Genomic DNA, 19091 nt, shown 5'->3' with positions numbered 1-19091 from the left:
ATCAGTGCGATGACTAACAAAAACGTATATTCGCCTGCAAACCTGTTTTGATAGATTAGAGGTGAGCTGTTATTTATTTATTTATCGCTGTCCTCGTATCGATTTTCAATTAATCTTTTGTCCCCTCTTCCGCTTTGTTGGGGCAGCTTTATTTCACTTTGTGTGAAGCTGCGTGTATATTTCTATTTATTTTCATTTCCTCGTATTTGCAGATATGAAAGAGGACTAGCACATCGATTCGCTGGGAATCCAGTCTTCGAATACCTCCGTGTGCTAAACAAACACTCTATTATATAAACATTGAAATCACATCGTTACGTTATTCATACCGGGAGATCGGTCTGCTTATTTTTATTTACGTCTTCATTCCTTGGCTATTTATTCATCGTTTTCGTTTAACATCTTTTAGTGAAATATTAATCTCGGTGATAATGAGTTGATAAGTTTTATAAACCTTTGCTGTTTAATACTCATTAACATCTCTATTTGTTAATGTTGTTTAAAGATGTGATACTAACACATTTTTCTTTTCTCACCACATATTTAAATAATGTGTACATACTGAGAATGTCAATAGTAAACCTTATAAGCATTTAGTAAATTATTATCCTTGAAAAAATACCTAACGTTAAATCGTAACACCCAAATCAGGTATGATTCGTGCATCATAACAAAAAAAGGCTATTCCGTGTGTTCTAAATCATTCTTTGTTTTTAAAAAACGACAAACCGGATTGCATAAAGTGAAAGCAAAAAAGTAACGCTGAAAAGCCGTCTCTACGTAGAGGTACATGGAAAAAAATCGCGGTTTATGGTCGATATGTTAATAAACATCCGACGTGCCTCGAATTGATGAGATTAAGGTAGGATACGACCGTATGCATAGGATTAATATACCAACAAACGCATTGAAAGTAACGACCTGATCAGTAATGGAATGAGGCCAATTCGATATACGTTTACCATTTTAAACGTTATTTTGTTTACCGTGTTTTTAGAATGCTTAGGTTATGTTTGAACTAATAGTAAAATTATGCTTGACAGTAATATTATTTGTATGTTTTAAATTTTACCTAGGTATAGACGTACGTATAGTGCAAATAAAGTTTATCTTTTTATAGTTCTTGAAGTAAAAAAATAATCCAGCAGGTATAATATTATACCAAAGAGATTCTTTACTATCTTCATATTACACGATTACGTCTCATTATTTCAACAAATTAGTATAATTTTATACAATTTACAAAATTTGTCTAAAAATAAAATTCAAAAGAAGTTCAATACAGAATATAAACAGTCTTAAAAAGATTTACACAATATTATCGTGTTTCATCCGGTATTAATTTTTCAAAATACAAAACATATACTTCGCGGAATAATTCATGATAAATAATCTATACATATAATAAAATCGTAGGAAAGTCAAAACTGTACATTGAATATTTTTTTAAAAGAATACATAATCCATGATCTATAATCGATATAGAAGCCAAAAATATAGTTTTTAGAATTTTTGTCTGTTTGTCTGTTTGTCTGTTTGTCTGTTTGTCTGTATGTTTGACCGAGCTAATCTCGAAAAGTACTGCATAGATTTACTTCAAATTTTGCATGAATATTCCTAAGAGGTCGAGTGAGGATAGTTTAAACATTTTATCATGATATCACCTTCGGGGGAGGAGCTGTGAGCCTTTATTTTTCTTACATATTCCGTGTACTACGACAGCGTACAATCTAAAGACTCATGTTTAAATGTTGGTTTCGAGTAAGCCATGCTATTATCTAGCTTTACAAAATAAAAACTATGTCATTTACGTAATTTGGGAAGAGAAACAGTTAAATGAATCTTAGCAGTATAAAGACAAATTTGAAACAGCGCCATCTATGAAGTGTTAGAAAAATCAAACACACGTTAACTATTGGAAATTAATAATCAAATGACGCATATATAAATGTTGTTTGACAATATCTAGATTGACACTATAAAAATTATGCCATTTAAGTAACTTGGGAAGAGAAACATAGTTGAAAGAATGTAAGTTGTATAATGTTAATTTTGTAACAGCGCCATCTATGAGATTTCGTAAAAATCAAATCAATTTAGATGTTAACACTACTGAATACACAGTTGGAAATTAATAATTTAAATACAATTATGTTATTTATTTAACTCTTTAGCCCATATCTTCCCTTCCCTATAAGGTATATTTCGTGTAAATAATAAATATACTACATTTTTTTAAAGTGAGGGTAGATGTTTATTATTTTAAGTAAAACTAGACACCATTATCTACAGTTAATCTAATATTGATTGCGTTCATTAGTTACAATTTTAAAAATCTTCGTATTTTATAAATTTACTAGCTTACCGCCCGCGGGTTCGTCCGCTTTGTCTAAAACCTAATAAATTATATACTAAAACCTTCCTCTTGAATCAGTCTATCTATTAAAAAAACAAAATCCGTTGCGAAGTTTTAAAGATTTAAGCATAAAAAGGGACATAGGGACAGAGAAAGCGACTTTTTTTATACTATGTAGTGATATTTATAAAGCAATTGAATGCCATAAAACCAAAAATATCAAATGCAATCTTCGTGTTTTGTGAATTTTCACCATCATGCGTTCCCACAAAAAGTAAGTTGTTACTTATACCTTATACTTAGGTATTTATTTTTTATAATGATAGCAATTCATGTGGGTTGGCTTTAGTTAACTGCCGCACGAATTTGTTGGAAATATTTATATTTTTAGTTAGCTAGGTAATGTAAGATTGTAATTCCAAAATATTATCGTTAGGAAACTTGTAGTTTTTTAGTTATAAATTTTTAAAGTTAATAATTTTTTGTGCGAAAAAAGTGCATTTATCCGTTTTGTTGTGCAAAAAAAGCGGACCAAGATGTTCCATTTCACTGTACTGTGACTTTACGCTGCGGCCGGCGAGTGCCAAAAGCGACTTTAGGGCGATTCCTACTCGAACAAAAAAAATCTACATAGGTAGGTTAAAAAACTATTAAACTTTTATTTTTAATATCCAAATAGGTAGCGAGGAGCGAAGCGACGAGCGTGTTAGGTTAACTCTTGAACTGCCGCACGAGCCGAGCGAGCGAAGCGAGCGTGCCGCGGCAGCGGCCGGCGAGTGCCAGAAGCGACTTTAGGGCGATTCCCACTCAAACAAAAAAGACGTGTGGCACTCGGGGACTGCCGCGGCAAAGCTATTGCATAGCATGCGTTCAAGCCACACCTCCGTGCCCGTCGGAGTGGGGAGCGTGAGGTTTTTCGTTACGCAATTTCTGGATTCGGTCCCCGCGCTCAAGGCCCGCGATAGAAGCTATGCAATAGCTTAAAAAAAATTACGTAGGTTAAAAACTATTAAACTTTTACTTTTAGTATTCAAATAGGTAGCGAGGAGCGAAGCGACGAGCGTATTAGGTTAACATTTGAACTGCCGCACGAGCCGAGCGAGCGAAGCGAGCGTGCCGCGGCAGCGGCCGGCGAGTGCCAGAAGCGACTTTAGGGCGATTTCCACTCAAATAAAAAAAACTACGTAGGTTTTCACAACTTGTTTGTATTTTATTTATGTATCGTAAAATTTTTGTTACACCAATTCCATACATTTTGAGGTTAGAATAGGAAAATTGATTTTTCTCCAAAACTATTGGTTTCCTAACTTTCCCCTTTTGGTGGGAGGGTCCCCCCCTCCTCCCCCCCATACCCCCCCCACAAAAAACCTATAATACGTGCGGCAGTTCTCTAAAGAAACCCCATTCATGTTTTTGTTGGTAGGTATTATATTACACTTTTAGAATGAAATAATAAAATGATGAATTCTTTTATTATTTTGAGGTGCATTGGGAACAGTAGTTTTTGATAAAATTTTATTTGTAAGTAGCTTTTTTTATAGATTTACAGTTAACTTTTGATTTTGTTATTTACTGATTCAATGCTCATAAAATTATATCGCCTTTGGAAGACGATTTCTGCTGATATTTTTACAACACCACTTGAAAATTGATGATTTGATGGTAAAGATAGTAGCTGCGAGGATTAAGTGGAAATTAGTAATCATCCGCTTCGTCAATTTTTGACTGAAGTTAATGTCCAACGTCCAATGGTTCAATCATTGGAAGTATCTCGGGAAATTTTGGAGGATATTTTTCAGGAAGGAGAGGAGGGGCAGCCAACCACATATCAAACGACTACGTTTTAGTACCGAAAAAAATGTTATTCCAAATGAAACGTAAATTTTGCACTCACAACTGTACAAGTAATGTTTTTATTTTGACTTTGCGGTTATCTGATTATAATATTTATCGTTATGGCTATCGAGGTACCGACCGTACTGGGATCAGAGTACATGATACAGTTCATCATCCAGGATTGCTAAGAGCATTTTAACACTAAAAAAGATGTTTTCTTTGAATCGTAGTTGCTTCATTTATTTATTTTTAATCATTTTACATAATATGTTTTATATTTTATAAATATAATATCATTTTCATTATTTAAGTAGATAAAATAAATTATGTAACGGTTTTATAAGAAAACACAGTATATTTATTAGGCGACGGTGATTTCTTCCAGGCAAAAGATATTCATCAGCTCAATAAAATTGAATAGTATGTTGTTAGTTATTCTTTAGATTCACAATTGTAATGAGCATTTCCGCAAGCAAGTTGTATCGTAGTTTAGATATATCATAGTTTTGACATATTAAAGTTCCAACAAAACCCTCAAATTTTTGAGCAGATTTGAGCAAGATAATTTGAAAAATGTGCCGTGTTAAGTATTATAGAAAAGGTTAGTTCGTTGGTAATTATTATTTCTTCTTCATTTACATGCTGTTAGTAAAAATATACTTTGACTAACAGTCAAAGTATATTTTAACTAATACTACTTAATATCTATTATACCTACATATGTTCAGTATTTATCTGTATTATTCATCATCATCAGCCCATATACGTTCCCACTGCTGGGACACGGGCCTCCTATGAGGGTACAGGCCATAATCCACCACGCTGGCCAAGTGCGCGTTGGCGGATGACACATGTCATCGAACTTTTTAATTCTTCGACATGTCGGTTTCCTCACGATGTTTTCCTTCACCGTTCGAGCAGTGGTGATGTTACAACATGCGCAGATAAATTGAAAAATCAATTTATTTCCTGCGCGCTCGCCTGGTCTCGAACCCTGGACTTATCGATTCGAAGTCCGAGGTCTCACCACTGAGCCGCCACTGCTTATCTGTATTATTATTGCTTGGTAACTAATGTATATTTTCATGTCGTATACCTAATTATAAACATAAGTTTGATGTGTAATTAGCTGGATTTATTTTTACACACTCACAGACTTATATTTTATGTTAAAAGAGTGTTAATAAATGTATGTAAATCATGATATTTTTTCACAATTAATAATAATCCTTTTTTCTAATGGTGTTGGCATTAAATTAAACCGCGCTGTCGTTTCGTTCACAAAAAGTGATGTTATGAGGAGCATATTCGGTCCTCATATCATAAAAAATCTGTGCGAAAACAATAAACACGTGTGAGGCCCTCACGGCAGATCGGGGCGGTCCGACGCGAAGTGGGGACAGCGTTGTATCGCTCTTGCCACGCTGTTCAACAGACTTATTCGATAGTTCAGTTTTGTGTTAAGACCGCTGTGACAACCAACCCGTGAGACAACCAAACCCGATCTCCCCTACTATCCCGTGAGACCGAAACCTTCACTGAGAGGGTATGACGTCTCACAGCTGATCGCAAACGGCATATTGTACTATCCCGTGAGACCGAAACCCTCACTGAGAGGGAATTACGTCTCACTACTGATCACGACAGTCATATTTTATCTCGAGAATCTGAAACTTTACTCAATATGAAGACCGTTTGACAAATGATAGGGTGCATCATAATATTATTCGATCTCTTGAAGATGAACATGAGTATAAGCAATGACTAGAGTAGGGACGCGAATATTACAATTATATGAGACAAGAACGATTAATAAGTTTGTTTAATGAAAGATTAAGAATTGAAACTATTCGGTCTCTGGAAACGGACGAATAGCGAGAGGCCCGTCTTACTGCAGAGAGATTTCGTCATAGTCTTAATGACTTGAGGTAAACAATCTACGAATTCGGTGGTGTGGTCTGACAAATATAAAAGTGGGTTTGCTTATAACCTCACAATTGATTACAGATCATCTTCTGTAAAGGCGTAGTATGTTCTTTTTGTAATGCTTTAAAGTGTAGTAAGGAGTCGGCTTTCATTTGAAGATACACCGGAACCTTTGAAATCACTACTTTTAGAGGAACATACTGTGCAATGTAAACTGTTATTAGACAATATTCGCTCTTATAGTAGCGCGTTTCAAATGATCCTTTGGTGCTCAATAATTATCAGAAGGTCCGTTCATGCTTACTTTTAAGATACAAGGTCAAGTTTACCATTTGATAGGATCCCTTTTGCCTGTAGGCCAACCTAAGTTTGTTTAAATAGGTATATTTTGTATTCGACTACAACGAATAGTGGAATACAAGAAATCAATATTTCTCAAATTTAAAACTGAACTCATTTCACAATTTTAGAACAGGTTAATTCGTATGTATGCAGTTTTAAATCGACATTAGAAGCTTTTCCTCAAGATGGTGATATCGGCACTCAGGAAATCCCTGGACGTGTTATAACGCCCAGGCCACAGTATTACAAATTTTTCCTAAAATTTTCGCATAGCAACGGAGGGGAACTCGCGGGGAGTCAAGTGACGCGTCACGCGGGCCACTTACCACAAACATGCTTAGTTTGTGGTACCGAGCGCAAAAGAAAGTCATCGTGTTTTTAGTAAAGTTACTATGTTAACTAACGTAATTTAATACTTAAGTACATAATACATATTCTATAATGGTGTGCTCAAACTGTTAATCTACATTTAATTTAGATTATTATATTTTGATACTAAGTAATGTAGAATTTAAATCACATTCATTCATGTTTTCTTTAGATTTTAAGATTTTCTTATCAGAGTGTTCAATTTTAATGTAAGTAGTTAAATTTTATAAGAGACAATAATTAAGAACATTCAAAAATAAAGTGTCACGTATTTTTTTTAAACGACGAATGACGAAAAACGACCTAATCGCGGACGAAGTCGCGGGCAACAGCTAGTTGATAATATGATCACAAGCGCTTGATTATTAAAATTACGCAGAAACGTCATCGGTGGATTTTAGGAAATCGCATCCGTATTTGTGTACACGTTGTGCGCCACATATCTACTATATGTATGTATTTTCTGGAATAGCTATTCACAGATCAAGGTATAGTGAGTGAATCTGGTTTCAATAGCATACAGCGCCAATATATAATGGGTTTAGATTCCATTCTCCTGGCGGTCTTTGTGTGTGGAACGGCTATTAATGCAAAATCATTTACCCTCTACACTACGACCGTGATAGACTCGGTTTTCATGTTATCGAAATATTATTTTGTTATAATGCTTCTCGCAAAGCGAATATTCTGTTATGTTTATTTATGACGAAGTATATCAGCTTATTAATAATCAATTATGATCTTGTTAAGCTCGATAGCCAAGTGTGAACACTGCGTACTGGCGCAAGTTTTGACTGATATGTTTTGGAGAAAGATAGTCCGTACAAAATGCTTTTATTATAATGAACGTTTTCGAAATATTTTCGTGAATTATTATGTCGTTTTTGGATATAAAAGTCATTTGTATATAAATCGTAAAACTTAATTCAGAAAAACTACTGCAATCTTAACTGCAATAAATTGCTACTAAGCACCCTTGTAAGCATCGATAAAATGACATTTAACGTATTAGTGATTAATTAGCAGTGAAAGATCTCACCTTTGACTTCCAAAATGTATCCTTTATATTCGTGCTCCATTGACGGACACCAGGTTCAAATGAAACGTGAATACTCAAGACAATTTGATAGCTATTTGCATGGGTAACAGTCTGGGCCTACAGACGAAGCCGGCCAACAATGGAACGTTTAGCAATTCGCTAACATAATGAAGTTAAGCGGAGATTGTGGTATCCCTCCGCCCTGTGAATTGTGAGCTGCAACATTACACACTTGAAATATCGCGTTTACAAAGGCTATCGCTATATCGAGTTAGCCTTGTTATTGTTTAGCCCTGGTTTAGCCGATTTACGATTATACGCACTAACAATTAGACCAATATTAGATACCAGATTATTTTTCTATTATACGTCCCATTGGATAACCTAATTTATTTGCGGAATGTACTGTATTATGCTCCCAATAATGTAGCCAAGAGAAAAATGCTTACGGCGTACGAATAATATAATTGAATCATGCTCTTCAATCGTGAAGACTCTACGAAAGTTTAAGGCTTGCAAACACATTGAAAGTATGAATGAAATGTAATAAAAATCTTCTTTTCAGGTGAGTGAATCTTCACTACTTGAGTGCAGCAACGGGCGCTACACAGCGTCCGACCCGGTAAGTTGACAAATATGTTTACATTTATTATATACCTACTTATTTATTTACATATTAATTAATTAAATTGAGTTATCTTATGTAATTTTTAGATATTAATTACACAGTTATGTTATGTTTTAATGTCATATAATTTTTATATTATCGTGCACTTTTAATTTATAACACTACTACGTGAAATCAAATAAATATCTGTATACCTCTTAATTTCTTTCAATACCTACCCTACTAAGATTGTGATAAGTTAGGAAAAATTATGTTAATTATCAAAAACAATTCATGCAAATAAATTCGATATTTCTTTAGAAATCCTGGAGCTAGACTCAATACTTATTTGCGAATTAATTTCTTTATCATTTCATTTGCATTTTATGATGAAATTCAGTCATAAAGTTTCTTCCTAGTAAGACCAAAAAAATAAACTGTAAGTACAATCTTAAAAGACTCGAAGAGTTAATCAACAAGATTTTCATACTTGCAAAAGTATCAAAGCGAAACTCGCAATCCGCAAAGTTACTCCGCTTTTTTCGCTTTTCCAACTCTCGTAACTACATGTAAACATTTTTTCCTTGAGTTCCTATACACTCAATTTCTGTATCCCATTCAGATTGGAATGAAAAGGAATATACAAATGTCCTATTGCCATTAAGTGTGATTATATTAGGTTGTAATATCAAATATATTCGTTTATATTTTCATTACATGAATCTTTACTTTGAAAGACGTAATAGAATTAAATCAGGGAAGGTCAAAGCAGATAAGAGCCCTTTATATCTTCAGCGTAATTGTATTTACGGTATTCCAAGTTTGTGAATTTTAAGAGCAAAAAAACTCGTGTACTTACATCCCGCCAAGAGGTTTGGGCTCATTCAAGAGACTTCATACTGTGATTCTAATCAATGTAACGAATTATTCGTTTTTGTACACATTTTATATAAGTATACATTTACACAATTCTACTGAAGGGTTATTAAAACGGTCCGACCAAATACTCTGAACCCGCTCTATGTTTATTTTTGTTGTTACTCTCATACTTAATATAGAAAAAATAGTTTTAATACATGATCATAATATCTCCAGTAACTGTCTCTAACATCAATGTACTTTATTGAATTATATGATCGTAATTATTGAATACGCGGTCGAGCATGCCTGCCTGATCAATTTTTCCTTAATATTCCTTGTATAAATATGAATTTTTAAAATTACATTGTATAGAATTCATAACATTCGAAAGCTGCGTACGGTACGCAGATAGATAGCACCAGGAAATTTCGCGCTGTACCGATGTTAGTGATTTCAATGCAACACGCATTTGAATAAGTAGAGCCCAGTACATCGGCCGGTAGCACTTGACTTCACGTCTGTTCACGGTTCGAGTCGGAAGACTAATTACGGCACAGTTTTTGCCGCCTCACACTTATATCTTTCCACTACGCGATGCAGCGAAAAATCCGAATTATCCAACCACAAACCAATTTAAACACTCACTTTATTGACTTAAAGCTCAGAATTCTTTAATTTCTGTCACGAAAATAATTTTCTGAAACCGTAAACTGTAACTTCACACTATCAATTTAAGATTTATATTCTCTTAGAGGTATCCAGGTATTTTATTCCGAGCAATTTCATCCACTCAGCGAATTACAAACCGAGCTACCTCATTTCAATTTTTAGTGCAAAATTATTGTATGTGAAATAAAGTACGATGCGCTGTGAGCGTAAACAAAATAGTGTTGCTAATTAATATAGGTAATATTTCAATACAAAGGAATTGCGTAGGAATTCCAATTTCTACGAAATTCTTTTGTATCCGTTCACTTCAACTGGATATTGGGTAATTAACGATGTATTTTGTAGCTTGATTAACGAGCGTAAATGCACTGCAAAAGCATCGTATTGAAAAATTGTTCAAATTATTTGAATTGATTATTTTAAAATGAAAATTCACGGCCGCAGTACTCGCAAAAATAGTTCGAATATGCGAGTCGGCAGAATTTAATTTACAAGTAGTAGGTACCCACACTAGTGAACGTTCGTGAGCGTCAGTGCATGTTTATCAATTAGCATCAAACACGCGGTTGGCTTTGAAAAACTATGCTTCTTTTCGTGGTGTTCAGTTTGTGAATCGATACAAAAAAACTTCTTTCTATCGTTAAGGTATTTAAAATACTCAATACAGAATTTTAAGTGTAATATCGTGCTCGAGGTTTCGTCAAAGTTATACAGTAGACATACGTCGTTTTCCATTGAAAATGTGTCGATGTTGTGTACTGTGTAAGCAGATAGTATAAATTGCCAAGCCGCTCTCGTAGGATCGCTTCTCGTACGCGAAGCGTCGACGAATGTTTTGAATTTTTAAATTACTCATTGTGCGATGGAATGTTGCTAGTCGGAAGCCCTCTTACTCGACCGCGGAAAGAAAACAAATATGTACTCAAATACACCGGCGTATGTTTCAAAATACAACAACGGTCTCGCGAGCTTTACCCTTTTAATAGACTAGCGAAATACTTGAAGTCTAGGTCGCGGTCCTCCTGAGTGTGATACTAACGAATGTCATCCTAAATATTTGATTGTTAAAGTCGAAATAACCCTGTCATCCGATGGAGTTTTATGCAGGTTTTACGTTGCGAAGTATGATTAAAGTTACATGCATAGGTGCATTGAACAATATTTTAACTTTTTATATAATAGAGCTTAACACAAGTCAGTCGGTTGGAATGACAAATACGCTACAAATCCATTCATCTGGAATGTAAAGCGATAGTGAAATAAGATAGAATGTTGCAAAGATCGAGCGAAGTTTCCGCGCCTAACAAAGTTGTTGTTATGGAAAGATACATGGAACGCGCAGTCGCATTGTTAGCAGCATGTAAAGTACTTTTTTGTGTGTGATGCGAGTGGCAGTCAGTTCATTACTGACATGATTGCATTCCCAGTTTACAGAATACTGATGGTGGTATTCTGCTTGTTAAAAAAGATCTACTGCAACATTGTTTCACCTGCAAGTTCATAGGATAATTAATCCAACTGTACCTAATTAAAATATTAGACTAGCTAAACAATTTTGAATTATTACTGACGTAATTAAAATTATTAATGGAAAAATACGTGAGTCACCTCTATAATCCGTTGCCACTATTACATAATTTAGATTTTCATATAAGCGCTCCCCTATTACAATAAAAAAAAAATAAAAAAAAATATAAGCAAAAGCAATTTCGAAGTTCCATCAAGTCTGATTTAAGGCTGGCTAAATATAAGTCGGTATGATTTGAAATAAATCGTAAAGCAGTCAGTTAAATATGTCCGTGGTAACTATTGTTTCTGTACAAGTAATCGTCGAAGTCGCCGGTAGAACCCGTTCCAGGCCGACGACGCGGTGCATCGTAGAATGTTATTACCTTAGCAACCGGGAAGCGCGGGCGCAACGGCACACGAACGAGAGGAAAGATGGAGAAAGCTCATAGAGTGACAGAGATGCAGCTCGTGAGAGGCAAGGGGTCAGCGAAAGTGCATTGCCATGGCTGTGCGCCGCAACCGATGAGAAAACTTCTTCTAAACGTGTGTGAAATATTCACCATGGGAATCATGTACAATTAATTGCACAAATGTATAAATGTAATACGCTAAGATAATCGTTTTGTACGTTCGTTTTACAAGATTTGGCATGACCTACGTAGGTGTAAAATTATGTTATGAAGCTTTGTGAATAAATAAAACTGACTAGAGTAAGCAAATGTGTTGTGATTTTCCAAGTAAAGTGGGATTTGAGTTAAGTGCTATAGTATTGTTCACGTCATTGGGAGTAAAAGTAACCTTTGCTTTTGATGTTGTAAATCACTTAATTTCGTACTTGACATTAAGTAAATCTAGAATACCTTTGTGACTGCATAGTTAACAATTAAAATAAAATTAATTTACTTAAACAAGTAAAGGTCTAAAAAGCACGAATAGAATATAGACATTGTCTTTTGACGTTTATTCTTATTCGAATGTGATAATTTATTGTGACATATGCAATAATAAAGTTAATTATTTTGCATTAATTAAACGAATAGGCCCGTTGTGTCACAATTGAATTCCGTCCCTATATCAGATTTAAAGTCACCGAAAATGAAAATCAACTCGCAAAATGTGTATAAAAGGGTGTGATCATTAAAAACTTCGGCGCAATATATTTTGCATGGATTTGACAACGAATCAAATTTGGAATTGAGGTGAAAGTGGCGTTATTTCACAACCCGATACAGGGGAGGGTATTTCAGTTCCGTTTAAAGCGGAAGGTAAAAAACGTGTCAAGTAGGGTTTAATTCCGTTCTTATGGCGCCTGTTGGCAGTCTACAAAAGGTACTGGAGTTCCTTCAGAATCAGGACATTTATAGATTTGCTAACTAAGGTTTATTTGAGTGCGCCAATGTACAGGTCAAGTGAAAATAATGTTATTGGATTCAATACCGTTATTGATTTATAAAATTTTTGTAGGTTTTGAAATGTGAAGGAAATTTTTATAATAGATTGGAAATTTCCTTGAGACCTTCGAACAGATAAGTAATATCAGGTTCTCCTTACAAAAATAGTCATAAGCTCTAGGTATACACAATATCTTATTAACAATTCATAAAATTCTTAATTTTGTTGTAATGCTTTCTGCCTCACCATTTACTCTATTATATTTTCTCATTATGTAATTATAAAAACATTGATTTAAACACCTTTGCGTTACCTATACCTTTGTGACTTCACATCGGCCATAACAATACAGCTATAAAAATCCTACTTATAAATCAAATTGGAAGCTACCTAAGCCGTGCAGAAGTACACACATAAATTCACACAAGATATCCTCCTGAGTATAAGTGCGGAGTAATTTGCGAACACACGAGCTTGCTCAGCGTCGCGAGCATTAACTATTAAATTCGTTGCATATTAAATTAGAGTCTGTTGTACACAATATGCGATCTAACCTGGACATTATGCCTTTTACAATAACAATAGCATGGATACAATTTGTATTAATTACTCAATGATGAGCGTCAATTGCATCGTCTATAATGTATAGGTTCTTAGACTATGCTAGACCTATACCTAATATATTTTAACGCTAAAGTAATATTATATGCAAATAATTTTGTTAATGTAATGAAGTTTAATGTGGAAATAGTTAAATTACTAGCCTAATGAGGCATAGATTTACTTTACTCATAGAATTTGTCAATCGTTTGGTTTTAATTGCATTTTCATTAAATACCAATAAGAACTTGAATCAGCATTCAGCATCAAAATAAAATGAATAAATCAAGTATTCTCTTCGGATTAAAAATTGCTCCATATAATTTCCAAATACTTCATCAATTTCATATTTCCATTGTTACGATGTGTGATTGTTATAAATGTATAGAGTTATATATTGTATTCGAATTGGTGTATATTACATAAGACTCGTAGTAGCCGCTGGCAGCCAATTATAAATTAATTTACAACAGATTACATATTCTATTATGGATACTTCGAGTAACTTTTTAATTAAAATTCTTTTAGGGAAGCCGTTAAAACTTTTCCAACCTTCTGATGATTTCAATTTCTAAATTGTGCAAATATAGAGATGTAATGTTAATAGTCTTATATTATATAATATCATTTGAAATTATCCTTATTGCATTGAAATGCATTTTTGCAAAAGATTAAAAAGTACTCGAAATTTTATGTATAATTATAATCTAGTCAAAAGCATTGTGTTTGTTATAAGGCCTCAGAATGTATGGAAGTTTTTTCCAAATATACCAAAATGTGTCGACACAACCCTCGTTGTAGAGAGTTGGTATCATTATTCAAATGACTTCCTTTGCCATCGGTAAATGAATGAGCATCACTCATGCCGCCACGCGTCGTCTTGCGGTTGACCGTGTTTAGCTTGTTTTGAATATATATATAATGTGTTGGAGTTTCTGTTAGTCGATATGAAAATTATGTAAATATGTCTATTTACTTGAAAGTCATATTGTTTTTGTTATAGATACGTAAAACTAGAACCAAATCAACTCTTTAACACAAACGTATAGATAACATAAAATACATAGACCACGCTAGTTTCTGATTATGAAACACATTATGTAAGATATTGGTAGTTTAATTATATCATGTATAATTTAAAGTGTAAGCCCCAAAAAAAGAAAAATAAACGTCTCTCTAAAGTTTCGATTATAAAAACGACAAACGAAAACAGTTGGACCATAACTTTTAAATGCGATGACACGATAATATTTCATTCTTCATTTTGGCAAAGTCCAAAGACCGCTCAACCCAATTCTTTTCATATCTATGACAGCTGGAATACTAGAGAATATTTAACGATAGGTACTTGTTTTGACCTCAAGTCGGTAGGGAACTTAATAACGGGGGTCGCGAGTGAAGTACGGAGGCGCATCATCATTACAATTTAATTTCGAGGGAAAACGCCCGTGACAAAGTCTCTGTACTCATTATTCCGTTCCACCTCAGAATTTTTTCAAACCATATGACGATAGAACCAGCAATGAAGGCCTATCTTTCGTGTCTCATGCCTTGTCGAGCCATCTTTATGGTTTTTGTAATGTTATAAAAATGTAACTTTATATTTGAAAGCGTTTATATAATTCAAAAAATAATAAACCTTATATCAGTATATTAGAAAAAGGAATATGTATAAATTGACTATACGTCTTATACAAGTTGGAGACTCATGCTTTTTATATCTTTTGCGACGACGGTTTATCCGCATAATTACGCTTAAAGATTTTGCTCCTTTATCCATAAAATTACTAATCGAGATAGCAGGCGTTTCACCTTCTGTAGTAGTCCCCAGTCTAATTTATTCTTAGATTCTTCGTAATAGCTATAATTTCTTGTAAATACGAGATTGATTTAACATTTTGAAATCGCTCAAATAAAATGGATAAAAATTCGAATTTAAAAATTAGAACATTTTCAAGCCCTTAATTATCGTCTGAATTAATTAAAGTATTAAAAAAAATTACCTACGTGTAATTTGGAAGCAAAAGCTATTTTATCTATATTTTCTACAAGGCCATGAGTTTTTCAGATTCAGTAATGTAGTAAATACACAAAATAATAATCTAAAATTCAAAGATTAAAGTGTGCCGTACATTGTCGACGCTATTATACAAATGGAGTTGATACTTCCACATTAGCACCTGTCACTGAGTCGCTATCTTAATAACAGTATTTATAAGGAAAACTCGGTCGAACACGAAAACACAATTTGGAAAAATGTGAAAGTTGTCACAGTAACGCGAATTAAACATTAGGCGGGCGGGGCAGTGGCGTGTTTGAACCTCGCTTACATACTGCCTACACCGAATCAGACATTTATGTATCATCAATCAAAGCTTCTAAATATATGATATTGAAACCATCAATTCCATTTTTCTGTCAAATATTAATTCACTTCCAAATCTATTTTTAACTTGTATCTGTAATTTACTTACACGATTAGAGATAGTACTGTACATTTAATTTATTTACATACTGTTTAACCCGAAGTATACTAAATTTGCGTACATTCCTCCCGACAGAAACCACGCGTTTTTCCTTCGGTCTAATTGGGGTATATTATTACAATGTAATAGAATTTCTTCAGGCTTCAAATTAAATTCTCTTAAATATGTTTGTTTGAAAACCATTTAGATGAATAATACTACTAATTAGCAATAATAAGGTAAGTATCTGGTTTTTTGTAATGCTTCTACTTCACTTATATTATATTTGTTTGTTTATATTATTTATTTAGTAGGTACCGAATATTTTTTGAAACAGAATTTCAATTAAGATGTCTCATTATATTATAATTGGTGAATACATGAATAATTGTTACGAGATTATAAATAAAACGAGGGCTCCTTTTATCCCTGATGCTTAAATACAATATTCGGTTTACTCGTCTAGCCTATTGAAATTCCTTGTTAATATTTTGTTTGAAATCAAATAATATCTAGGTAGTTATTTCTTCAGAACCTTTTTCATTTCAAGTACGTTCAGGTACTAATTCTTAATCGATCTTTGAAGTATATTTCGACTCATACGAGTAGGTATGTCTTTTATAAATAAGGCAAGCTTTAACAAGCATTTTATTTGCCTATATAATAATTTATAATACGAATAATTTTTCCACTTCTAAGAAATCATAATTAATAAAAACTCATCGTTACAAACAGTCGATGACGGTACAATATCACTGATTACTCGGTAACAATAAATATATGTGCATAGATAATATGTGCATTTTGCGACCATAATATAGGTTATATATTGCAAGCTATAAAACCTATTATAACAACAAAAAGAATCAATTCATAGGCCCGTAATATTTTGTTCGGATCTCGGTAGCTCGGATTATCGTATTGCGTCCACGTACGCGTGAACGACAAATCAGAGCCATCGTCACCAATTCGGCTAACAACCGCCGGTAACGAAGATTAATTGGCGGTGAACGGGATTAAGGATTACTTTGGACCTTTTTAATCGGCCGCTACAAAAAATTATAACAATTTTATCCGAACGCTTTGTGGGCTCTCGATAAATCTGTAAAATTAATATGGCTCGAGAGCGCAATATGATTTAATTTTTAGTGGTACATATTTTCAGTATTATGTAATGAAACAGTTTTATTCCTGTGTGATATTTCTTCGTAAATTTTGTCTATAAAAGTATTAACTTAACATAAACAACATTGTTTCGTAATAATCTCTATAAAATGTTCGACTCTTAAAAATACGCTCTCAACGTAACAGCCCTCCGAGTTGCTCTAATTCCTTTCAAATATATCAGAGGCGGGCAATGAATGAAAAAAATGTAGGAAAGCGGCCAAAAAGATCGGGGTCTCATTTGGACAAATCGCTCGTAGCGGTCAGGTCAGATACCAATAACAAGGACAACGTGCTATTGTACTCCTCGCCATCATTAGGCCGCTTCCGTACAAGCCATCAACTTCACGGGAAATTTCATCTTAAACTTATACACATATGATTCACTTTCGAACAAAAGTTTTTACAGATTGAACCATTCTGTGCAACATGAGGACTCGACAACCGGGAACATCGAATTTGTCAATCCCAAATGCGATTTTATTATCTTATGCCCTCTAAATTGATATATTGAGGTAATAGATTGGTGCTCGAGTAACAATTTTGATGAACATAATAGATTATGGAAAAATCTTAATCAATACAATCTTATGGGGTTTTCTTATATTTTTCTTCATGGAAATATAAAAGTTAACAATAAAATTCAAATATCTAGCTATCTTCTTAATACCAAAAAATAATTACTTACTTACAGAATAATAAGTTGTGAAATATGCAGTGTTCAATTATTTAGTTTCATTCTTCATATATCATCACCATAAACCGATATACGAGGATCTCAAAGTGTCATTAGTTCGTCATTATTGCTGTCCATAATATCTAATAAAAAAAAGATAACGGCAGATTCACCTGTATTTTCAAGGAATACGGAACAATTTTCCTTGCGCCACCTTTATTAAACCTAATTCGATCCCGAAGAACTTAACTGTTTCATTTAATTCTGCTTCTATAATAAAACACGGGACAGACGTTCTTAAGAGCAACGCAAATACAGACTTGTTGCATTTACGACTTAGTTAATTAATCCAAGAGGTACATCGGCTAAGTCCTATAATTCTTTAAAATATTGAACTTACGTTGATTGCGTTTTTTTTAAGTGAAATGGGTTCACGAATTTTAATTAGCAGAAAATAATAAGACAATATTCACACATGCATATCTAATGACTGTTTTTTTTATAAAAATAATAAACTCAATACTCAATCTGTTCTATTTATTATTTATTATTTACAGCAGATAAAATAAATATGTACTATTATTATTTTTTTTACAAATAAATGTTTGGATCTTTAACCGCGACAAGAAGAAATACACAGAATAGGTAAATAATGGCAACATTTTATGTTCATTAAAAATAATAGCTTGAAGGATTACAAAAATCCTTGAGGATGATCACGAAAATTCTGAATCAACAAAATTCAAACATTTTCAGAGTAAGAAAGGATTATCGTAAGCATTAAAGAAAATTCATGGCTTATGAAAAATTTAGGGAGTTATTGGGAACACGTAAGTCTTATGAGATTTAAATCATAAACTGTTGTGAAGAGGCTGTCGAATCTCAAAGCGAAAAGCAGCCTAATCCGGACTAAGGGTGCTTTTCCACTAATAATGTGTGGGGATGTGTAGCGACTAGCGAGGAATGTGTTTGTAAATAACCAATCATATCGATTCATTTAGTTTGAAGTTTAGCGGTTGAAGCGATACTATTGGTTATTTACAAACACATTCCTCAATCCTCGCTACACAACCTCGCACATTATTGGTGGAAACGCACCCTTAGCAGGGAAGGAAATGAGTGTTCATCGCGTATGTGACGAGCTGACTTTGAATTTAATCCTATTGTTTTATATTCCATATTCCTTAACATTAAATTTAGTGTTTTATTGGGATTGCATAATATGTTTATTTTATAAAAGACAAAATAATTAACAGCACGTTTACAATTGTATTTTTTTT

At 33.6% G+C, this 19091-nt stretch overlaps 1 protein-coding gene across 4 annotated transcripts in view; it reads left to right on the top strand.

Annotated features, from left to right (window-relative positions):
• heph (polypyrimidine tract-binding protein 1 heph) overlaps nucleotides 1-19091 on the top strand; it is a 348701-nt gene that overhangs the window by 229084 nt on the left and 100526 nt on the right. For 2 of the 4 annotated variants that reach the window (XM_090107155.1, XM_090107153.1), the window contains one exon: nucleotides 8434-8490. The exons of the other annotated variants lie outside the window; for them this stretch is intronic. In XM_090107155.1, the coding sequence (XP_089963281.1) occupies nucleotides 8434-8490 (57 nt within the window). Of the gene's footprint in view, nucleotides 1-8433; nucleotides 8491-19091 lie in introns of those variants that run through there. 4 annotated transcript variants of the gene reach the window in all.

This window comes from Colias eurytheme, chromosome 11 (genome assembly GCF_061535395.1).
Source record: "Colias eurytheme isolate Ceu_HAF_F1 chromosome 11, ilColEury1 Martin Lab GWU primary, whole genome shotgun sequence".
Lineage (NCBI taxonomy): Eukaryota > Metazoa > Arthropoda > Insecta > Lepidoptera > Pieridae > Colias > Colias eurytheme.
This window is presented reverse-complemented; position numbering and strand designations above follow the sequence as displayed.